Raw genomic sequence first — 26,198 nt, forward strand, 5'->3', positions numbered from 1 at the left:
TGTCCAGTCAAATGAAAGAAAGATTTTCTGTTGAGATGACAGCAGTGTTTGTGTTGTTACGACGATTATGATAACTTTTTAAGATGGAGCAGAGACAAGTGTTTGCTGTTTTGAATTATCAGGAGCTGTATGGCTTCTTTCTAAGGGGCTCATGTGTACAAATGGACCTTTGCTTCTCTTTATCCCCTGAGATAGTACACCTCTCACACTCTATCAAGTATAGAACAAGCGCTCTCTGTCTGTTCATTCTTTATTGTTTTGCAGGTTCTGCTAATGGGCGGCACGGTGGCTCAGTGGTTAGCACTGTCACATCACAGCAAGAAGGTCGCTGGTTTGAGTCCCGGCTGGGCCAGTTGGCATTTCTGTGTAAAGTTTGCATGTTCTCCGTGTGTTCGCATGCTCCGGTTTACCCAAAAGTTCAAAGACATCCGCTATAGGTGAATTGGGTAAACAAAATTGGCAGTTAGTTGATGAGTGTTTGTAAATGAGAGAGTGTATGGGTTTCTTAGTACTGGGTTGTGGCTGGAAGTGCATCCGCTGCGTAAAACATATCCTGGAATAGCTGGCAGTTCATTCCCCTGATAAATAAGGACAGAGACATCCAAAGGCAGAAGCGCAAACCACAGCTAAATGTTTACACATTTGACGACATTACAAATTATGTGGATGGAGAAGCATTGTAAACAACTTCAATGAAAACATGGAGGAACACTTTTACTTGTCAAGATGTACATAATATGTATGTGTGCTGGCGCTGGAGTAGACGTCTCACATCTCCGCATTCTAAACGTGAACGCGCTCTTTCCGGCAATTTCACACAGAGCAGCATTAGGTCAAATTACCAGTAGTGTTACCAGTATTTTTAAAAAGAGCCTGTGCACACCAACACACATGATCCCTTTCCGCAATATTGCTGGTAATTTTCTGGAAAGGCTAACATCAGTGGTTGCCTAGCGACATAAAAAGCACAGCACACTTTATTTTTTCTTGTCAACAAAAAAGGTAGTGCAATGTGCCTCGCGTCCTCAGAATGGAAAAGTGTGTTTGGTGTGATCGGCCCCTTAGATTACACATTCTTGATAATGTAATCGGACTAAGTTTGCATCACATTTAGAATAATTTTATTACATTTAGCCACATATATAATTATTAGGATAATTTTGTACTATTTGAAGTAGGATATTCTGGAATAAAGTCTGTCAATCAATGATTTTTTATCATGTTAATCGCAATCATGGTCTTTGATTATTCTTGATTAATTGCAAACTTAAAATATTTAATGTAAATGTGCAGTGTTGAAATAAAGAAATGCATGACTATCTAGTTTAAAGAAATAGACTCTCTTTTTGGTAACACTTTATTTTGATGCTCCATTTGAGTATTAGTAGACTGTCTTCTTAATATCTGTTGATACTGCTCTTTCAACAGACATTTAACTGACTATAAGAAACTTTGCAAGTACATTTCATCTTACACTAACCCCAACCTAACAGTCCACCTATAATCTAATGAGAATTAGTTGGCATGTAAATGCAACGTAACTTAAATTACAAAAATGTACCTTCAAAATAAAGTGTGACCCTATTTTTATGACCTTTTTATTGTTATTACTGTATTTCCTATTTTATAATTGCCTAAAGTGTATGAGTGCAGATGCCAGTTGTTATTGAAAAGGAGGAGTGCTGTTACACTGAGGTAGTTTTGGTTACACACTGATGTCCAGTGATCTCTAGTAAGTGCAATGAAAGTGCCTTCTGCCAACTGACTCACTGTTTTAGCTTTTTCAGTGTCATACAGTTCATGTATTCTTGTATCAATAGTTCCCCTCGATGGTGACCGGTATGGTCCTGAAAATTTTTGATGGGTCTGCAGTCTGTGGATATCCATTTAGTGATGAAATCAGTTAGCTTTGCAGTTTTTTATTTTTATTATTTTATTTTTGACAGACTTGCGTTGGCTGCACTCATCCAGTGTACTTTGGGATGCTGGTTGACAATTTCTCAGCACTGACATCTCTAAGACACTCTTCTTTAAAAACGTGTTTGGCCTGAAGATGGTTCTTAAAATGTTTTGATTCAGTGGAAGGACAGTTCATCACTAAAATAAGTGTACTCAACTTTGGTTTGGTTTTATCTAAGCTTTCATCTGGAAGCTTTTTATAAGGAAACCAGGCATTGTGTCTTGAGCCAATATATTACTGTTGTTCACTGTACTGTTATCATACAATGATACGGTTGCAGTGACGGCAAAATGTTGAGGTCAAATGTTATGAAACAATTAATTTGTGTTATTGTTACAAATATTCATTCATTCATTTAATCATTTTCTTTTCGGCTTAGTCTCTTTATTAATCTGAGGTCGCCACAGCGGAATGAACCGCCAACTTAGTGAAGTTTATTTATAAACTAATTTCGAGAGGATCATGTGCTTATGATTGTTCTCAGCTGTTCCAGCAACAGCTCACTATTGATTCACCAATCAGATGATTCTTAACTCACAATAAATAATCAGAGTTTCTCAATATCTTCGTCTTGAAGAATCCCCACCTTACCACCCCTACTCCCCCTCCTTTCCAGATGGGTGACACGGCGGCCCAGTGATTAGCACTGTTGCCTCACAGCAAGAATGCCTCTGGTTAAAGTCCCTACTAAACCAGATGACATTTCTGTTGCTCGTTCTCCCCATGCTCACATTGGTTTTTCCTGGGTTCTCCGGTTTCCTCCGACAGTCCAAAAATATGCTACAAATATCCACAAACTTAATACCATAGCCAAGCTCTTATCGAGTACACCACTTCTCAGTTATTCATATACATCATATAGCTAGAAATAAGCCGGGGGGAGTTCATCGAGATCTACCTGAGCTCAAACTCTCTTCTCACCCTGCAAACGGGAGGGAGCCCAGGGCTCTCCTGAGACAGCATGCCAAACAAGCTTTATTATCAGTCATCAGCTAAGTGTGAACTCCTAAATCCAGCATATGTTTTACGCGGCGGACGCCCTTCCAGGTGCAACCTATCACTGGGAAACATCCATATAGACTCATTCACACACATACTCTATAGACAATTTAGCCTTCCCAATTCACCTATATCGTGGACTTATGGGGCAAACCAGAGCACCCAAAGGAAACCCAGGCAAACACAGGGAGAACATGCAAACCTCACACAGAAACGCCAACTGACCCAGCGACCAGCGACCTTCTAGCTGTGAGGTGATTGTGCTACACACTGCGCCACTGTGTGCCCATTGTTAAAAACATTAATAAGTTAAACATTTCGGTAACACTTGAAGGGGTGTTCATAAGACTGTCATGGAACATTTATAATCATGACATGACACATGCCATGAATGTGAATGAGATTTTATGCATACTGCAACTGTTATTAAGTGCCATTTGCTCAGTTACGCCATTTTAAATGCAAAGATCACATTGTTTATGACAACTTGACATAAACAAGACAACATAACACAAACTTTGTATTTGTCATTAAAATTCAACTTGTACCACTGTAGTTGAAGTAAAAATAAATATTAATGACATTTATTATGGCTTCGTGACAGTCATGTTTATGACAGATTTATGACAAGTTTTGATGTCTTGGTAATACCAAGTTCAAAATAATAATATCAAACAATGTCATCACAAACAATGTCAAAAACACTAGCTATGTTTCCATCCAAAAATGTGAATTAAATTTATGTGCAAAACAGGAATATCGCATAAAAGATATGCGAATAAAGCAGCATTTCCATCCAATGAGTCAAAGAAAAAAAATCGTCACTTCCTGATTAAGTAGCGGCAAAAATGAACAGTAAAAGCGGAATTTACTGCAGTAGGAGAAGCTGCGTAAATCTTTTCTTCATTTAATAAATGACTTGCATCGTAGTGTTTCCATCGTAGTTTATGCGCATCTTTTCTTATCGAATAAAAGATTTATCCTACTCAGTTATGCGCATAACTTTTTTACGTGCATTTTCAACATTTATGCGCATCTTGGCATTTCCATCAACCGATTTTTTATGCGCATCTCCAAAACGCACATAATAATAGCTGGATGGAAACCAGTAAGAAAACTGTAACTCGAAAATGGCTACAACTCGAATCCCCTACAAAATCTGAATGGTTAGAGATTGTATCTAATGTTCAAAATATGGAGAGGATGACTTTTTCTTTAAACTACAAATAGGACAAATATTGGATTATAAAAGGTTTATTTACATTCTTATGAACACCCCTTCAATAAAGTGTTACCAATTTTCAGATTAATCGCATACATTAACATGTTAACGTTAGTTTAAAGTGCAATGTATTGACAATTAATACTTCGAAATACTAACACTAATATTATTACAATTGCTGAGAGAAACAATGAAAAAAACTAAAGAACTAAAACCTTATGAGTTTAAAACATTTACTTCATATTAAATAAACGCAGTGGCGCAGTAGTTAGTGCTGTCGCCTCACAGCAAGAAGGTCGCTGGTTTAAGCCTCGGCTGGGTCAGTTGGCGTTTCTGTGTGAAGTTTGCATGTTCTCCCTGCGTTCGCGTGGGTTTCCCCCGGGTGCTCCGGTTTCCCCCACAGTCCAAAAACATGTGGTACAGGTGAATTGGGTAGGCTAAATTCTCCGTAGTGTATGAGTGTGAATGAGTGTGTGTGGTTGTTTCCCAGAGATGGGTTGCGGCTGGAAGGGCATCCGCTGCGTAAAAACATGGTGAATAAGTTGGCGGTTCATTCTGTTGTGGTAACCCCGGATTAAAAAAGGGACTAAGCTGAAAAGAAAATGAATGAATGAACAGCAACATAAAAAAATTACAGCAATCACCTATTACCTATATATCAAATATTTCATCCTAAAAACACAAAAAGTGCATATTTTTTTATGTAAAACATACAGTAGCAATGTTGCAAATGTTAAAAATCAAAAAGAATCACAAATGAATCTAGAAAAAATTGGAAAAAGAGAAAATTAAGGCAGTCAGTTAATTGTGATCCACTTACTGCTATTGTGTAAATAATAAATAATGATTATTGATTAGTATTTGGAATCTGATTACACAATCCAGATTATATATAATCCATTACTACTCAGCTCTGGATGTTCATCAGCACCACTGATTATCATGTCAACTGTCCCAAGTGTACACTTAAAGCTTAAAGCCAATGATAATGTAATCTGGTGTAATGTGAATAATTTTACAGTGTCTATGGAGAAAGAAGGTGGTGCGTTTTGCTGCAGATGCTTTTAAAATAAACTCTGCGGAGCTGTGACAGGAGACGCTAATGAAAACCATATTTTCCAATCATCGTACTGTCATGCCACACACACGCATACGTCTAAATCATCAGTAAATGTCACACGGCTCAAACACTTCCTTACACACACACGCACACTCAGTCAAACACTGCTTATCTTCAGATAAATGCAATTACTGAAAAGGCGAGAGGGTGACGACTAATGGAACAGCAGATGAATGTGGGGTGTCAGTGACTATGGAGCAGCCTGTCAGCTTATGTTTTCGGTTCTACAGCCGTATTGTAAGACAAAGATAGTGAGAGTTTGAAGTAAGTGGGTTTTTGGTGCCATCTTTAGTAGTGTGATGACATTAAGGGTGGTACTAAAGTTTAGTAAGTAAGTGAAAAAATATATTGACCTGCTGCTCTCAGTTTGAATAAAAACAAATGCATTTATTAAAGATGGTTAACCTTTTTCACGTAGCCCTGTATGGCGTCTGGGTCGGGGTCCTGGTGACCGAGGTAACACACGTCTGTCGACAGATGAGGATCCACCCAGTTCAGCAGACCACTGTCAGAACTACTGCAAAAACAAACAAAATACATCTACTATTTAAGTATACATAAAACATAGATGTGAAAATGAGCTATCCAAACTTAAATTGTCAGGATTTATGAATACTTAAAAAAAATAATAATAAAAGAGATAATTAAGAGAAACAAATGTAAAAATGAAAGAGTAAAAGAATTATAGAAATGATAGAAGTTTTGATTTTACTACTTAAATATGCTGTAAAAATACCATAATATGTTATCAGATATTTTTGAAACATGCTAAGTGAACATTCTTGTTTAGCTGAAAAAACATGCTGAAGTCAGATATTCTGCTTTGATGATGTGCATTATGTGCCGGAACGGCTGTCTTTGTTTTGGTCATTCAACCCACCCAATGCCAGTTATATTTCAGCACACCGGGTTGACTTGGTGTGATTTATTGTGTCATGAAGGCTCTCAAAGTATGCGTCTGCAACCAAAAATGTGAACTCCGCTGGACAGTAGCAGGCTCCAAAATGAGACACAGATTCAGAGTTCCACATGGGGTTATTAATTAGCAAATAACATAAACAATACAAATGTAAACGTTAGGTGAGGAGGTTATATTGTAACCCTGTGTCCTAACAACACGTTACTTAAGAGATTTGGAGTGATAAGCAATTGGGCTGTTTGCCCAATTACCAGACAAAACACGACAGAAATTTCAATACAGCCATTCAGAGGCACAGAATAGTGCACTTACTACAATCCAACGAAATGGTAACTATTTACAATATAATTAAAACATCTTTAATTAAACATCTTTAACATTAATCACAGATATATGATATAAGAATCACAGTTCTAAAGTTCAAACGGTTTATTTTATTTTCAAGATCTGAGGTAAACTACCTGCTGCTGCTTTCAGTAGTATGACAATAAATGTCAAGTTGAATGGCAACTCGAATTATTAGCATTTAACACTGAATAAAGCACATGAGGTGTACCTGAGGTGATCATTGTCAGTTTTCTGTTATTGCAACAAGAAATAGAAACAAAAATTTCAGGTGTTAGTTAGTATAAAAACTCGTTTTAACATGGAAAATATTCCTTGTATAGCGTGCCATTGCTTTTATTTAGAACATGATTTAGGGTGCTTTCACACTTGGTTCAATTGCCTGGACCGTACCCAAGTTCGATTGTCCCCCCTTGCCACCTTCTTGGCTGGTTTGTGTTCACACTGTCTTTTTTCCTTCTGAACCTGTACAATTGCGTCATCGAGCTGATGTTGTGTGTACAGCTGTGGTTAGGTGACAGACACGAAAGCCAAGCATCAAAATGGAAAGACGTACACACATTGCAGTTGTTTTGCTTTTACTGAATCTTTTGGTTTGGACATACAGAAAGCGACTCACATCTATCTGCTGCAAAAAATATTATAAACGTTCAGAATATCACGCGGTGTCTGCAGAAGTTGTTTTTGGAGGAGTCAAGCAGACATTATCACTGTGATTGCCCTGGCTCAGTCCCGCTTGTCACTAAGGTACAGTTCGTGACACACAGACATACCCACACACGAATGAACATTATGAAAACTAAAGTTTGTTGTACAGTTGGCGGTTCACTACCGTTATTTAGTAGGATTGCATTCATATCAGAAGTGAACCAGACCAGAGTTACAGACCACCTCTTTCAGGCGGACTCGGGTACTATTCGTGGATGCGCACTCAAGTTCAGAAGACACGTTCACACTAAATGTACCATACTCTGACATCAAACAAACCATGGAGCGGACCAAAAGTGCTGGTGTAAAAGCACCGTTAAATCTGTCGTCAATCTGGCAACCTGCTCTTTGCCTTAGTGTCTTTTTGAACCGGGGGTGCAATTCCTAGTTCAACTTTCTATTAGTTTCTATTTAACTTAACTATTCTTTAAGCTAAAGTAAATACTTGATCAAATCCATACGTCTAGCTTAGTTACATTCCAAAATGTTCCAAATTTGATGTAAAAATTTAGCTTCCTACACCCAAAATGAATTCTTTGCTGCTTGTTCAAACTACTAATTTAAAATGAGATGAAACCACACAATTTTTTATTTTTTGGTGGGACAACTTAATTGTTTAAGTTCAATCCACTTAAACTTGTTATGTTAACTTAATACATTTTTGTTAGGACATCATGTATAAATTGTGTGGGACCCTGCATTTTTTTAACTATAAAATGTTTGGTAACTATAGCATAAAATCCAAATTTCAAAATGGTTTTACAAAATGTAGCTTTTCTTTGTTGTTGTATAACAAATGCATTGTCATACAGAATATGTTAAGCCTAGATAATAATGAATAAATGCTAAATCATTTAATTTTAGACATTAAAGATATTATCAAGCCTATACACATTTCAACAACAAATCCTTATGCATAAATCCTTCAGTATGACACATACATGAGTTTTCACACATACATAATGAAATCTTGATGCTTAGATTGACGCATTATAGAAGTACTAAATTATTTAAAATAAAAAGATGAAAGCTGACAGATCTCTCCAAACAGACTAGTGTTACCCTTCATCATATACCTGATGTTTTTTCCAGATGAATAAAGCTCATTACATCTTGCAGCCACTCATCAAAAGATGAAAGAGAAAATTAATTAAATTGCAGGTTAAGTTGCCTAGCTAATAATACAGAAAAAGCTAAAGCGTTTGTAGTATATGCAGATGTTTAAGCATTTACATTTTCGAATGATATCGAATGAAAAAATAAAAAGCCAGAGAGAGAGGTTAACAGGTTAATGCACCGCCTTGGTCTTATTGTAAATCATTCATCTAAAAAACCTTATTCCAAAGAAAAAAAATCTTTGCTCTATGAATTTTTCATCAAATAGCATTGTAAATCAGACTTTCTTTGAAACAACCTTTTCCATCAAATGTATAATGTCATATTTTTCATACCCTCATAGAAACACCCACATGGAAGACTAAACACTTTACAGTTTTTTCCACTGATAACAATTAATTTGTACTTTGTTTGCACTAGGGCTGCACAATTTATTGTTTCAGCATTGATATCGATATCGATATGTGCACATCTGCAATAGTCACATCGCAAGATATATAATTTTTATTCTGAATTATCGTTGACCAGGAGCTACAGAAATTGCTGTATTTATACAGAAACTATATGATTTATGCAAAAAAAAAAAAGAGGTTTTCCCACTTTTTCCACAGGCTTTCTAGTGCAAATATCTACATTTCAAAGTAAAAACAATATTATTTTACTTACCCCACTGGCAGATCATTTTACTTGTTTTAAGGACTCTTCATTTTGACCTATTTCCTCTGAAGTTAAAGTCAAACAATATAGGTACTTATTTGTACTAAAATCAAAACAAAGCAAAGCAAGAAAAGCATTGTGATTATTCAATTTCTGTACCTGAATACTATTCGAACCCCCAGAAAACAATCATATAGTGCTATCCAAACCATTTCACAATACTCATATCGCAATATTTATTGCAGAAAAATAAAATATCACAATATCATATTTTTCCAATATACCTAGTTTGTACTAACCACTAATGTAGTAATTATATTAAACTATCACATTCAGTACACCTCCTTGAAATCTGTGAATAATATGTTAAAGGGAACAGATTCAGTAAGAATATGAACTCAACATGCTAAATTGCCCAATAAGCTTTTCCTTATAGAAAACCCTTACAAAGAAAATTCTTAATATGGATTTAATGACAGTGTGTTCATAATGTGCCTGTATAATGTACGCATCATTAATAAACTGTATGAGCTGAATTGTATCTTCTAATATCACCACCATTATTCAACCTTTTTTATAGTGAAAAAACAGAAGTAGGAGCTGGATATGATTGCAAAATCTTTGTTTTTTTTTACTTTTCCGAGGTGATTTAAATATGCATGGCTTGAAACAAATGGAAATTTTGCAGGGCGACGTATTATGATATTATGAATAAGATGTAAAGTGAGCATATAAAGGACTATTATATTTAGCAAAATGCTGCTCTTTTTATCTTTGTATTTTTATAATTTTACTTTTGTTATTTTTAAAATTTGAAATTAATTAAAGCTTTAGACAAATTACTGCTTGACATTTTAGAAAATATTTTGCGTAGCTACCAGTATATAATAAAGATCACTGAGAACAAACAAACAAAAGCACTAAAAAACATATTAAATGGCCCCATAAATGTCCAACGTTTATTTAACTGAATCATATAAATGTTGAAAATTGCTCATTTTATTTTTATAAAACATTTGTTATTTTTTGGAGTAGAAACAATATTGACATTTAAGAATCCATATTTATTTTATTAATTAATTAATTGATTCATACATTCATTTGACTTACTTATTGGTGTATATATAGAGCGAGTTTTTGTGCTACCAAAATACAGCGCTGCATGCAATAAACTCAAGCTCAGTCGGGCGAAGTAAAGGTCTCATCGCCACGAATAAAATAATAGGCTATTTTATTATTTTAATATTTCAGACGACGGGTTAGTAATTATATTATACATGGTTATATTCAAGTCAATGAAATAATAACTATAATAAATAAAATATGTTCGTAAGAATGTGGTGGGCCAGTGATTCCCTTCTCTGCCAGAGACTGCTCTATGGTTTTAAAACCCTTTTCAAACTGTATCGTTTAGATCTGTATAATTTTTTATAGCCTCTGTAGATATATTATATTCGAAGAACGAATATAAGCGCTCAGTCTATGCTTTTAAGATTTATTTTAGGCCTCCATTTAGCTGACAGCGCATGTACAGCCACAATACAGAGAGAAAATGTAGGCTAAATAATATATTCTGAGGGTAGACCAATATATAAAGAATTACAATAATCTAATCACGTGGAAATAAAGGCATGGATAGCCCTTTCAAAACCCTCCCTGTTTAGGAAGGGTTTCACTTTGTCTAGTCATTGTAGATGATAGAAACTTGAACTTATTATTTTACTGATTTGTTTGTCAAGTTTTAGACTATTGTTTAGTAAAAAAACTGGGTTTTTTAACTTCAGACCTATAGCAAATGTCTTTGAACTGTGGGGGAACAAGATATTAAATCCAAGAGTTCGCACTTAGATATTGCTTGATAATAATAATAGCAGGTTTGGCATGCTGTCCCGGGAGAGAAGCCTGAGCTTGGAGATAATTGTGTCCAGGGCTCCCGCTTGGTCAATGACCATGTAAGGGGGGTATGAGATCAGATAGTTCTTGAGAGCTACTCCTGGTAGAGGAGGACAGGGGGAGCTGGTGTGGATGGGGGTTTCTTCGGAAAACAAAGATAAGGGACTATTTTTAGACTATTTTATTATTATATTTTGTATATAGTTGAAATTATGGATAAATTCAGAAGCATGATATTTATTTAAAATATTTTGTTAAATTTTTGGAGAATATAACAAATTCTGTGGTAACTACATTTTAGTTAATTAAAATATAGATTTTAATCAATATATTAATCAAATACAGTCTTTAACCACACTTCATTGAAAAGGTACAAGACAGCCATGCAAACAGAATAACCCAATGAGATCATGTTAAGATATTCATTATATTTTGAAAAGGTTTGCACTCAAGCTTATTTCTGATTAGAGGGATTGAGTGTGCTACATTTGCACCGTTAGTTACATTACCCTCTGACCATACAGGTTGATAGAGGTTCATAGTTGTTGTCAGGTAAATAATTGACTTGTTCTTCATTCCCACCCTTCTGAATTATACTGTACTGAAAAGATGTTATTACAAGCTAAGGTCGTTTAGTTGTGCTTTCTTACAATCATTATTTGGTAAATATACAGCATGTTAAAATGTCGCCAATGTTACCGGTTGAAAAGTAAAGGGGCTTTAAGGCCTTAAAATGTACAAAACTTAAAAAGTTTAAGTTTTATACAATCTTTAAAAAGGCTCTAAGAGGTAGTGAATTTCATATACTATGATGTTTGTCAAACAGGTATTAGTACAATTTAGTTTGATGGTGGTTTAATAGATTTAGTCATGAGACAAGATGGCGGCACGCAACACTGCCTTCAGATCAGGGGATGCACAGGCCTACAGCACTTCCAGGGCTAATCTGAAGAGGGGGCATCAAAAAGGCCAAGCACTGCTACAAGCTAAAGCTAGAGGAGCACTTTTCCAACTCTGATCCTCGGCGCATGTGGCAGGGCATCCAGGCCATCAGCAACTACAAACCCAGCCAGTCCACACCCACAGCCACAAATGTCTCCTTCCTGAACGAGCTAAATGACTTTTATGCCCGCTTTGAAAGAGACAATACAGAACCCTACACCAGGAACACTACCTCAACCGACCACTCACCTATCACACTCACCTCCTCAGAAGTCTACACCGCACTGAGTCAGATCAATGTGCGTAAGGCTGCTGGACCAGACGGTATCCCTGGGCGCGTCCTCAAAGCATGTGCAGAACAGCTCACTGGGGTATTCACAGACATTTTCAACCTGTCGCTTAACCTAGCAACTGTGCCAACATGCTTTAAAACCACCTCTATTGTGCCAGTGCCCAAACACTCCAGCCCAACATGCCTGAATGACTACCGCCCTGTAGCACTCACACCCATCATCATGAAGTGCTTCGAGCGGTTGGTCCTGGCACATCTGAAAGACTCTCTGCCATCCACACTGGACCCACATCAGTTTGCCTACCGTGGCAACAGTAGCACAGAAGATGCCGTCTCCATAGCACTGCACTCTGTCCTCACACACCTGGACAATAAAAACACTTATGCACGAATGCTGTTTGTTGACTTCAGCTCAGCATTCAACACTGTCATACCCTCTAAGTTACTGATCAAACTCAGAGACCTGGATATCGACACGTCTCTCTGCATCTGGGTTATGGACTTTCTGACTAACAGACCTCAGAATGTTAGATCAGGCCACATCTGCTCCACCACCGTCACACTCAACACTGGTGTACCACAGGGCTGCGTGCTGAGCCCCTTCCTCTACTCCCTTTTTACCATCGACTGTAGGCCTGTGAACAGATCCAACACCATCATCAAATTTGCAGATGACACCACAGTGATTGGTCTAATCAGCAATAATGATGAGACTGCCTACAGGGAGGAGATACAGCATCTGGCCACTTGGTGCACCAACAATAATCTGCTCCTTAACACCAGCAAGACCAAGGAGCTCATTGTGGACTTCAGGAAGGGACGAACAGGCTCACATGATCCCATCCACATTAATGGGATGGCCGTTGAGCCTGTCTCATCCTTCAAGTTCCTGGGGACCCACATCTCTAAGGACCTTTCCTGGACCACCAACACCTCCAGCCTGGTCAAGAAGGCTCACCAGCGCCTATTCTTCTTGAGGCAACTAAAGAAAAACCAGCTTTCATCAGCCGTCTTGGTGAACTTCTACCGCTGCACAATAGAAAGCATCCTGACCAACTGCGTCACAGTCTGGTATGGAAGCTGCTCTGTTGCTGAGCGTAAGGCACTGCAGCGGGTGGTGAAAACTGCCCAACGCATCACAGGGACTACACTGCCAGCCATAGAGGACATCCAGAAGAGACACTGTCTGCGCCGAGCACGCAGTATTCTTAAGGACACCTCTCACCCTGCTCACAGACTGTTTTCTCTCCTGCCTTCCGGCAGGCGATTCAGGCTCCCCCGGACAAAAACCAGCAGACTGAGGAACAGCTTTTTCCCCAGAGCTGTCTTCCTTTTGAACTCTGCCCCTCACTGACTCTTTTGCCCCCCCCCCCCCCCCCCCCCCCCCAATACACCCCCCACACTCCTCTAACTTATACTCCTCACAATCACTGCACTATTTAACATTTGCACATTTAAGTTTGCACATATTCATTGCACTGATTCATTTACTTGAACTGGACATACCCACAGCACATAGACATTTGTAATTATGTTTATCTATCTGCATACTTCTGCTATTAATAGCATCCTGTACATATATTCATTTATTGTAAATCTGTTCATAGCTAATACAACCTGTATATAATGTTCATAGTACATCCATCTGTAAATATCACCATAGTTTTTCTATAACTGCACTTTATAACTTATACCTGTATCCTGCACTTGCTGCAATTGCACTGCTGGTTAGACCTAAACTGCATTTCGTTGCCTTGTACTTGTACATGTGTAATGACAATAAAGTTGAATCTAATCTAATCTAATCTTAAGTGTTGCGTCCTTTGTCACCTCAGCATCATAGTTGATTACCAAAAACACTGAGTCAATACATTTTTAGCCATATCAAAAGTTGTCATGTAATTGGGTAGACTTTATTATTAACACTTCTCTTCTCAAAAATCATTCTAATATTCTGATTCGATTCTCATGAAACAAAACTTCAGCACTGAGGTCTAAAAATAAAATAGTGTTTACTTGAATTAAAAATCTTTTGTAATGTTATACATGTTGATTCTGTCCATTTTTACAATCTGTTTTGAATGTTAAATGATGTGTGCTGTATGCAGAGGAATGCTAAGTGTGTGTAGTTTACCTGTGTGTTTGTCTGATGAGCACTGCTCGGTGTAGCTGCTTCTGTAGGTTAGCATTAGCAGGGCCGCAGGCGTGAACAAAGGGATGGACAGCAGCCAGAACGAATCCCTTCTGATACAAATCACACACCTGCACTGGGAGCTCTCTGACTGATGAGAGACACAGCACAGAGGACACGGCCACTTCTGAAGAAACAGACACAAGAATTAAACATTTCACTTTTCTTTCAACTGTCATCGTTTGGCCAGACACACTCATCAATGTTGATAAAAATTCACTCTGAATTCTGAACGTACTATTGTGACGACATATCTATTATAATGGATATAATTTTTAAAATAACAATAAAACAAAATAATACAAAAGTATTTATAATGATTATGTGACTGCATTCGGTAAGGATGCATTAAATTAACAACTACAAAATGCTATGACTACACTCAAAAAATTATTTTGCTGCTTGTTCAAACTACTTATTTAAAATGAGCATAAACAACATAATTCTAGAGTGTTTTTATGAAGACAACTTAATTGTTTTACATTCAATCCACTTCAACTTGTTAAGTTAAATTAATTATTCTGTGTTGGGACAACCTGATTTAATTGTATAAAACCCAGCATTTTTACAGTGTAATATTACACAATTACTTGAATAATTATATATATATATATATATATATATATATATATATATATATATATATATATATATATATATATATTAATCAAGTATGTAAGATTTACCCATTTCCATTATACGCAGCAGAATTGCACAACAAATGAATGTTGTTTATTTTATAGAATATTAAGCAGCACAAATGGTTTCAACATTGATAATAAAATAAAATATTTATTGAGCACCAAATAATCATATTAGAGTGATATCTGAAAGACCATGTGAAGTGATGTGGAAACTTCAGCTTTGCCACCACATGAATAAACTGTATATTAATCATTTTATATTATAGACACTGTCTGTAAGTTTTGCCTTCTTGTGGCCATCTCTGAAATGTGCAATTCCATTGATTTACAATCACAGCATCGCTGTGGATATTTCTGGGCCCTAACATACACCCGGCGCTATGAGGCGCAAGACGTGCATGATGCAATTTGTTGCTACTTTCAGACCAGCGCAACCCTAATATTCACGTTTTGTGCCACTTTGTTTAAATAGCAAATCCATGTGCACCACTTTGTAGACTCATGGGTGTGCTGGAGTAAAAAGATGTGTAAAGGTGCATTGTTGGCCAGTGCATTGTTGAAATAGACTGCGCCATTGACCAACTACCTGTAAAAGCTGACCAACGCAGAGCATGTTAGTTACGTGCCTATGCAGGTCCAAACGCTTACAGACGCTTACAGACGCTTACAGATACACACAGGATGTATAGGAATACACAAATATCTTTACATATAAATAAATAAATAAATAAATAAAGGATTAAAATGTTACAAAAATTATAATTTTCTACATAAATATAAAAACCACTATCTCCATGCCTCATCTCCAAGCTTTTTTCAGTTTATTCATGTCAATTTGCATTTGTATAATGTTTTCGACATTAGTAGTGGTATGATTTATTATATGCATATTTATATTTGTTTTAATAAAAACAAGTTTAGATTTGTCCACCTGTTGGGTTTTAGAGACATAGGCACTTCCATACTTCGTTGTTTTTGTTTATTTATTCATTTGCTGGAAATGAGAACTGAATTTAGAAATAGTTTTGAAACAAATCTTTGTGCCTGACAAACAAAATTAAATATGTAGGCTAATGGATGTCTTTGGTGGGGCCCGTACAACACAGTTTTCTCATCCAAAGTAAAGGAGTAAAGTAAAGAGTAAAAGTAAAGTAAAGAGGCTGAATGGAGGAGGCTCATTCTTTATCCTTTTGCTGATTCAAAAATGTTATGTTCTAAAAACGGAATCTTACATAACAAATAGAGCTGTAAATGTTAAATATTATTTATATACATCATTTACCGTTGGTATTTTATTTGAAAACACCTAATAAACATTAAAATTAATCTAAATTTCTCTTTGTCAGATATAAATAAAGGATGGAATAAACCAAATGAAAATGGAGGCAAAGAAAAAAATAAACAATATAACAAGCAATGTAGCAGCAGCTGATAGACATCAGTTGATGTATTAACACTGCTAAGTTTATTGTACAAATTGATAAGGGTTCTTTCATTTAGTGCAGGGATGAAATGTGTAAATATCCTGTTGATATTTAGAAATCTTGCCGTGTTTATCTTTTGCAAACATAAACGCATGACTTTATCTCTCATGGCAAACAGCTGTCCATGATGCAGCTTATATATTTTGGGTCCTGTTGATTATTAATTAAAAATAAAAACCCTTTCTAAGAAATGTATGTGTTGTTTACATGTTATTGTTTATATTTTACAAGTGTTATTTCCACCCCTATATGAAGATATTAAATACCAACAACCCATTATAAGAGAAATATTTTTTGTGCTCCTCATAGCTTAGTCTAACTTAGTCTAGAGTGTTTATTTTGCAGTCCAACATTTATAGTTTTTATTAAATTATTAAAAAAAGCTTAAATCAAACAGTTTTTACAGTGCAGATACAGGTGGTCAATTGAGAAGTTAGGGGGGCATGGTTGATTTGACATACAGTACAATTGTTTGATTTGTGACAGTTTGTGCCTGTCATCAGGCGTTTTGCATTCAAAGCATTCAGTAGAAAAAGGCATTATTGTGCCGTCCATTTTTTTTCCGTTTACTCCAACAACTCTGTGCAGTTGTAAATGTGTCAACTAATTGCATGTACCCCAAAACACACCAGACAAGAAGTAACACCACAACCATCACCAGTAAAAGTGACAATTAGCTTTCATACATGTAAATATACAAAATCTGAATTCTATGGTGGCCGAGTTTAACGTGCTGCAATTTAGAAAAATACATGCAATTACAAAAAAGCACCAGCAAGATCTTCATCCATTTGACAGCACATGTGCTGCAAATCCTCAAAAAACAAAAAAACAAAAACAAAAAAAAAACAGACTGCATTTTCTCACAACCCAAACAAATTCCGAAAATGCTGCATTTCTTACAACACTTTAAAATGCATGGAACACAATGGAAATGTTTCAGTGGGACTCTAAAATGTGACATAGGCTAATAAAATACAAAAGACAAGGGAATCAGGGTGTTAAAATAAACAAACCAAAAAACTCCTCTTTCAAAGATCACCTACAACTTCACTGAGCAATAGTCATAGCACAGCGTCATCTGTCATGTTTTTGGGTACCCTTAAAACATTTCCATTGTGTTCTGTTGTTTTTGCAAGTGTTGTGAGAAAATGCAGTGTGTTTTTGTAAACTGTTTGCATTAATTTGTTTGCGTTGTGGGGAAATAAAGCGCACTTTTTAATGTGTATGCGTTGTGAGGATTTGCAGCATGTGTGCTGTCAAACAGATAAAGATCTTTTCTTAACTTGCTGGTTTTGTAATTGCACGTTTTCTTAAATTGCAGCACGTTAAGTTCTCTCGGCCAGAATTCACTACTGACTACAATGTGCATTTGACAGTGTTCATTTTCATACCTAAAATGATATTAATATGGCATGCTTATAAATACTAATTTCATTTCATAAACTACTGAATCCACTCCACCACACTCAAAACATAGGATAGAAAATGGGTGTGTGGGTTGAAAAACAAAATTGAAAGGATAGGTGTAAACGTAAATCTCTGCCAAACAGCTTACTTGCCAAATGGCCACTTTCTGACACGATCACTGACACCCACAAACTGAAATACTGTAGAAACTGTTTAAAAGTATTTTGGTGAAATGATTTTACAAGCAAATTGTTTCTGGAATCAGTAATTAAAGTTAATTTGCAGCGCTCATTATTCACAGCACTATTAAGGGCAGCAGTAAGCTGTAATCTGGGCTCTGCTTGACTGCAATCATCTTTCTGAGGTGTGAGGAGCTTGTTTAAACAAAACTGTGACGGTTTGAACACGCTTCCACTCTGAGGGGGGTTTATTAGTGTTTCCACAGAATAAGTAACTGCACAATTCATTGCGAGATGAATTTAGAGGTGAACTGAGCTCATATATGCAATTTATGTAGCTGCAGCTCATTATGTTTCAAAATATATTTAAAAAAATGTATAATTACATGTGGGTTTGGAATTTGTTGCAATATATTTAAATGGTTGAATACTTTACATTTTTTAAATAAATTATAATAATAAAAAACCTTAATTGTTATTCTTGCAGTGAATATATGTTTGATATTTTAAAGAAATAAATATGAAAACATAATATAGGTTGTTTTCACATGACGTCATGGACATGCAAAATTCAGATGGAGGGCAGGAAGTGATTCTCCTACATAGGAATCACTATCAGAACATCAAAATGTTCCTGTTTTATGTTGTTTATAATTGTTTAAATCGACCAAACTAAGAAATGCAGAACAGCTTTAATAGACGTCCAAAAGTTTTTTCCTCATAAAGGGGGAAAGTTCAAGAAACTGGCTGAAAAACGAAAGAAAAGGTGGCATGTAATGAACATTCATTCAATGCATCCATGTGTACAATTTTTTTTCTTATTAGAATATTTTTTTAATTGATAATTCGTTTGCCAGTACCAAAAAAGATTATATACAGGCCAAGCTATGTGTTTAAATTTGTAAAAGTGTTATATAAAAATCAGATACAAACACCACCACACTTATACAAAATCCAGGAGAATATAACATACCCTGCATGTAATCGCTGTAATGAAATATCCGTCTTGCTTAGCAATAATCTATTTCTTTACTGGTGTTTTGATGGAATAAACAACCGTAACATTAACGTCTATATGTGCAGCAGCGGTGAACAAAAAAGAAATGCAACCCTTGCGACAAAACTAGACTGTTATTATTGTGGAGCACTTTCCTCCTCACAAAAATAAATAAATAATAATGTAGACTATGTGTCCACGCTTTTGTATGTTTTCATCTGTTGCTTTGTAATGTCTGGAAGATATCCGCATGGGGAAAAACTAAAGTAATTTATAATTACAATGTTTTTGAATCACATAGGAAAGTGTATAATGCGTACAACTCTTTGTTAATGAAAGCTACCGAATACTGTAACATAGTAAACTGATAAACTGTAATAAATACTGTAAAGTTAGTGTAAATTGTGATGCATTGTGATGGTGTATAATTATAGAAACAGAAAGATGGTGTATATATTGAATAATTTGTTTATTACTACAGTTGTGTTGTACACCGCAACAATATAATTGCTACTATAGTTTAATTTAAGTAATTATCTATAGAATGCTTCCAAACACTTTTTGGTATTTTTTAATATAATGTAATAGCTTATACAGTATACAGCCTCGATGACAGGCAAATAAATTTTAGTTCAGCAGAAAACTCGGCCCTCTTCATTGTGTATAAAGATCATGCCCAGCATATGTGGTTGTTTTCTATTAATATCTCCTTTAAAATATGGTATAAATAGCAAAAATACAGACTTTCCTCTATGTCTACCATTCAGTTTTCCTTCCCTCCATCTGAAAACAACTTACTGTATATATATATATATATATATATATATATATATATATATATATATATATATATATATATATATATATATATATATATATATATATATATATATATATATATATATATATATATATGCCAATTATTCCAGCATATGTTTTACTTAGTGGATGCCCTTCCCACGCCAACCCACGCATGAGAACATGCAAACTCCACACAGAAATGTCAACTAGCCCAGCCACAACTCGAACAAGCGACCTTCTTGCTGTGAGGCGACAGTGCTAACCATTGAGTCACCATGCCGCCCAATGAAATACATTACATTTTAAGATTTATAGAATGCAATTATATTTTAAATATGTTTTTTCAATGTAACTCTTTGTGTAAAACCTTCTGCTTTATGCAAAAAGTCACTCTCTTACATATGACATCTGAAAAATCTAAATAAAGATTAAACTTCAACAGAATATCTTTAGTATCTCTCCTTAAACATATCAAAAAAGTATTATATATTATACAAAGTCATCCTCCCCAACACTGCCCCCCTGTATCTCACACACCCGTAAAACTTCCCTAAATAACACAATCTGCTAGCAATCATCAGGTAGTGCTGAAACTGCGGAAGTGTCTTAGACTTTATGGTGTCTATTAACTTCACTCCAGTCCAGAGCATGAACTATATTAACCAGCACATCACGCACAAGCCTGCGGCAAAGGACACTCGGTGCTGTAGCTCTGCATGAGAGAATGAGAAAATGCATTTGTTTGTGTAAGACCAACACACACAGACGATTTCACTTCATCTGAAAGACCAAATAAATGATAATCTGTCCCTTTATTTACTATGGGGAAATTCCACCTAAATTTACCTAGTCTGGGGTAAAAGATTTGGGTAAATAGTCATTCTCTCTCCCTCACAGTCTTCTAAACTAATATGCCTCAGTCCAAGTCAATGTACAAGAGCTTAAAACGAGAAGCAGAGACTCAGTTAAAAATCACCTGCAGAGAAATATACTTTTGTGCTTAAATATCAAGTCTCTCAGCAGTCACACTTGTCTAAAGGCTTTTGAAGCTTTCTGGCTGTCTGAAGTACCAACAAAATAATGGACTTGAATGTACTATGTTGGTTTGTATGCAAGTTGATAGAGTTAACAATTATTATTAGCACTAAAATTTGAACAAACCTTTTTTAAGCCCAAAGCACATTTTGGATTTTAACCCTCTGAGGTGATATTGGGGCCCCTAAGATGTTTTGACATTCCCTGACATTTGTGTTTATTTCAGCTACTTATTACATAGTACTGGCCAACATGTATTTTTTTGTATTCAGCGCAAACTGTGCTACAAAAATATATAAGAAATATGGATGTACACAGCAAAATCCTCTGAGTAAAATTTACTCAGTTTAGAGAGTATTTGGTCCATCTTTAAACATGGGCAAACAGGCTGGTAAAAAGTAAAGCTGCTGTTTGTGGAGTAGATTAATGATCCTCTGCTGAGATTTTGAGAGATTCAATGTATTATATTTCAGCTGATTTCATCTAAGGCTGTGACTAAAGTCAGTTGTAGTTTTGTGCTTCTCTTCTGTGTTTCTGTTTATTAACAGCAGGTGTTCATCATCAGTGCTCAATCATCACCTAATTAATCCTTTCATTGTCTTAATTACTTGAGTAACTTTAACTCAATTTAGCGAGGGACCAAATGCTATCTAAACTGAGTAAATTTTACTCAGAGGATTTTGCTGTGTACATACTTGTGTTTTTTTAGAAAAAATATTATGCATGGTTAGCAGGTTTTGGAGAAAAAAATATAGCTGAAATAAGGTCCAAAAACCACACTGAATGGGCCTGAACAAGACTTTTGAACAACCAAAGAGCAACCAAAGACTTTTCAAACATAAGAAACAATTACTTTAAAGACCTTCTTATATATATATCGCGTGAGGTTAAATGGGTCATAATTGCAACTCCTGATTGTATTAACAAAGCCTCGTGGGCGTGGTCGCATTACAAATTATGAGCTCAGACTGAGAAACTAGACATAGTGTTGGTTTCATACTGATTACTTTATCAAACAATATTTGTTTTCAACATGCACTCACTGCATTTAAAGGTAGACACTTCAAGCTTTCTATAGAAATATGTGTCATGTCTGTGTGTTTTGTTTTCACAGAGTTTCAGTTCATTTTAATGACGTGTTTATAAAAAAAGTTCACGGAGAGACAAAAGAAAGAATGCGTTCGCTGTTTATTTTCCTTATTTTGCAAAAGCACACACTTTTGTTGTTATTGTGAGTGTACACAAAAAAGTAGACACCTAACAGATTCGAATGATGTATAACACTTATTTGAGTGACCAAAATTTGGAGTACTTTTAGTGTCTTTGGCACTGATAAGAAAAAACAGATGCTGTGGTAGTGTGACCAGGGCCCTCAAAGGGTTAACCTTTTGACGTATATGATTACACCAGTGTGATCAGTCTAAGCTTGTGCGTTATGTGTAAGTAACTCATTACTTTAAAAAAAATTAAGTAATAATATTTCAATTACTTAAAAAAAGGAATGCGAGTTAGTATGTTAGTTTAATTAATTCGATTTTTAAAAATACATTGCTGAATAAAATAAATGTATTCGTTGAATCATGCACTCAATGAGAGAATGCACTCCCCGAGGGAACAAACAGAAACTTAAAGCTTTAGTTTTCTGCAATGAAAGTATTTTCATTATTTTCAATGCACAGAAGAAAATGATAAAGGATAGTCTCAATGGACAGTGATTTTACGTATCTAATAAGACAAAAATACAAAAGTGGCAAACACATTGCTTTTAAAATTTCATGAATTTGTATATACGGCATTTATAGTTCTTCAAAGATAACATTATCCTAAATGATCCTTTAATTTTTTTATTTTTAAAATTAAATGAAAGTTATACAGTGTGTTGTTAATTGCAGAGCTCTTATATAAACAAAAAGAAAAAACTTGCAAGTTTTGAAAGCGATCGAGTCTAAGCTGTAACTCAAAAGAAATGTAAAAGAGGTAACTAAGAAACGCAACTAGTTACTTTTTTGTGGAGTAAGTCAATATTGTAATTCATTACTTTTAACTTTCCCCAACACTGGTCATTAATCACAATTCAGTTTGCGTGAATAGATGTGTGAACAATTTGAGTTTACTCGCTTTATTCGCGTCATGGCAGTGGCATCTGTCTGCTCAACTGAGTAAGCTCAGACAGGCATCTGTCTGCTGACTAGAGAAAGCTCCTGATTGGTTAACGTGGTGCGAATGTCCACCAAAGTTCAGATTTTTTAACTTAAGTGATTTTCCCATTAAGCGAGTCAAATGCCTGAAATGCTCAATTCGAGCTGCATCATTAGTGCCACCTCATGCGCCGCAGGATGTCTAATCACGTCATTGCATTGACTTAACATGTACAGTAAATCACTTGCGCTTGACGCTTCATCCATGTACCATTAGACCAGAGAACCAGTTCCCTAAACCCAACCAATAGTTTTTTCAAACGTATGAGAAAAATACACTGCAACCAACTAGTTTTACCTTGATTTTACATAGTTTTTATTTCTTTTGTTGAACCGTGCTTCACCAGACTCGAACACAAGTTCTTTGCAAGTACAATCACCACACAAATGCAAATTGAACATGCTGGAAAAAAGTTGTTCATATGGAGATAGACAGGTGAGATAAACATACAGTATATAAACAAGAAGGGCGATGCAGTAGTGCAGTAGGTAGTGCTGTCGCCTCACAGCAAGAAGGTCGCTGGTTCGAGCCTCGGCTGGGTCAGTTGGCGTTTCTGTGTGGAGTTTGCATGTTCTCCCTTTGTTTGCGTGGGTTTCCTCAGGGTGCTCAAGTTTCCCCCACTGTCCAAAGACATGCGGTACAGGTGAATGGGGTAGGCTAAATTGTCTGTAGTGTATGAGTGTGGATGTTTCCCAAGAATGGGTTGTAGCTGGAAGGGCAAACTTGCATGTACACACAAAGCACTAAAGCATAGGTCTTTGTCTCTCGTGTGTCCAGGGACCAGTCATCTTATTTTTCCCAGGACAGTCCTGTATTTCATGTCCATTTTAAGTGTCTTAACGGAATTTCACTTTCCCTAAAAATTCTTAATTGCTGAGCACTAGTAGTAGTATTTGAAAGTGCGAAAGTGGCCTAATCAATTATGCCATGGTGTATTTTGAAGAACAAAATTACCATCTAATCACATTTCCATATCAATCAAGATGTATTTAGTGAAGGCAGGAGCTGAGCCATTTGGCATCAGGCCAGTTCCAGTGTCAGTGAGGAAGAGCACGGAGAAAATGATTTACTATAGTTAAAGTAAGGTTCTGTTGAAAGAAACCCTACAACTTCATGGAAATGAATTGAGTCTCAAGTAATTACTAAATCAGTGTTACAATAACGAAACCATAAGTCACGTAACACATTACATTTGCCTCAGGAAAGCCACTCAGTAGATAGCAGGAGAAAAATCAACTAGAAGGGTGTTTTGCTGAGTGTATTTACTATATATACAGTGCTCAGCAAATACAGTATGAGTACACCCCTCACAAATCTATCTTTTAAATTAATCTTTTTATTAGGAAGCTTTCCAATATTATATTTGTGCATATACATGTTTTAAATGCACCAAAATACATTGCCTATATTCACTAAGAAATGGATAAAAATATTCATTTTCAAAATGGGCTGTACTCAATTATACTGAGCACTTTTATATATAAACAGGCCAAATAAAACAAATGGCCCAACAACTGGCATGAAATAAAGGCATCTGACATAAAATAAAGGCAGTGATACGGATCCTTAAGATCCCTAAATTCCTGATGGACAAATTGAAATATGTCCCTAAATATTTTCTCACTAGTATGTAGTTTATGATAACATCCAGCCATCAAAAAAAAAAAAAAAAAAAAAAAAAGCATTTGGCCTTTATATAACGTACAGTTAAAGTCTGAATTATTAAACCCCCTGAATAATTAGGCCCTGTTTATTTTTTTCCCCAAATTCTGTTTAACGGAAAGAAGATTTTTTAACACATTTCTAAACATAGATTTAGTTCAATAGATTCAATAGCTTTAATAACTCATCTCTAATAACTGATTTATTTTATCTTTGCCATGATGACAATAAATAATATTTGACTAGATATTTTTCAAGACACTTCTATACAGCTTAAAGTAACATTTAAAGGCTTAACTAGGTTAATTAGGTTAACTAGGCAGGTTAGGGTACTTAGGTAAGTTATTGTATAACGATGGTTTGTTCTGTAGACTATCGAGGAAAAAAACAGCTTAATGGGGCTAATAATTTTGACCATAAAATGTTTTTAAAAAAATTAAAAACTGCTTTTATTCTAGCCGAAATAAAACAAATAAGACTTTCTGCAGAAGAAAAAAATCAGACATACTGTGAAAATTTCCTTGCTCTGCTAAAAACATCATTTGGAAATAATCTGGTCACATTTTACAATAAGGTTCATTAGTTAATGTTAATTAATGCATTTACTAACATGAACAAACAATGAACAAAACATTTACTACAGTATTTGTTCATGTAAGTTAACGTTAGTTAATGAAAATACAGTTCATTGTTAGTTCATGTTAACTCACGGTGCATTAACTAATGTTAACAAGCATGGACTTGGATGTTAATAATGCATTAGTAAATGTTCAATTATGATGAATAAATGCTGTACAAGTGTTGTTCATGATTAGTTCATGTTAGTAAACGCATTAACTAATGAACCTTATTGTAAAGTGTTACCAATAATCTTTTATAAACCTTATGTATTAAAAAATGAATGAAAAAAGGTATTATGTTTTTCCAATGCATATTTAAACATTTCTGGAGGAAACCCACGCAAACATGGGGAGAACATGCAAACTCCACACAGAAATGCCAACTGACCAGGCGGGCTTTGATCCAGCGAACTTCTTGAACACCTTGATGCCCGTGTATGAATTATGTTATCTTTATATTATCTTTTTAAGATGAATTATTCAATGTAACAAGTAAATAAATGGCTGGTTTACTGGAGGGAATTATTATCTACGCATCCTTTGCAAAATCAGTATTCAGGGCTAGAACTATCCATTTTTTTTGTGAATAACATTTAGGCATCAATTATTCAAACAAAGTTATTCATCGTGTTTTAAATGCCACAGTAATTTGATTTCATTCAACCAGACCTCTGAGTGATTCTTTGAACTAAACGTGTTAGTAGCAAATCTATTAGATAGCCGTCCTTTCTCCTGCTGTGCTGACCTATCCCAACTGCTCTCTAAATATTGATATGACATAAATATTAAAGTAAGTGTTTATA

The 26,198-nt window shown here is 35.5% G+C and overlaps 1 protein-coding gene across 1 annotated transcript in view; it reads right to left on the reverse strand.

Moving 5' to 3' along the window:
- rftn1a (raftlin, lipid raft linker 1a) overlaps positions 1–26,198 on the reverse strand; it is a 55,458-nt gene that overhangs the window by 15,396 nt on the left and 13,864 nt on the right. Inside the window, exons 2-3 of the mRNA XM_056480086.1 lie at positions 14,308–14,491; positions 5,707–5,818 (exon numbers count right to left, since the gene is read on the reverse strand). Coding sequence (XP_056336061.1) covers positions 5,707–5,818; positions 14,308–14,491 — 296 coding nt within the window. The remainder of the gene's footprint in view (positions 1–5,706; positions 5,819–14,307; positions 14,492–26,198) is intronic.

The sequence above is a fragment of the Danio aesculapii genome, chromosome 19 (genome assembly GCF_903798145.1).
Source record: "Danio aesculapii chromosome 19, fDanAes4.1, whole genome shotgun sequence".
NCBI classification, from domain to species: Eukaryota; Metazoa; Chordata; class Actinopteri; order Cypriniformes; family Danionidae; genus Danio; species Danio aesculapii.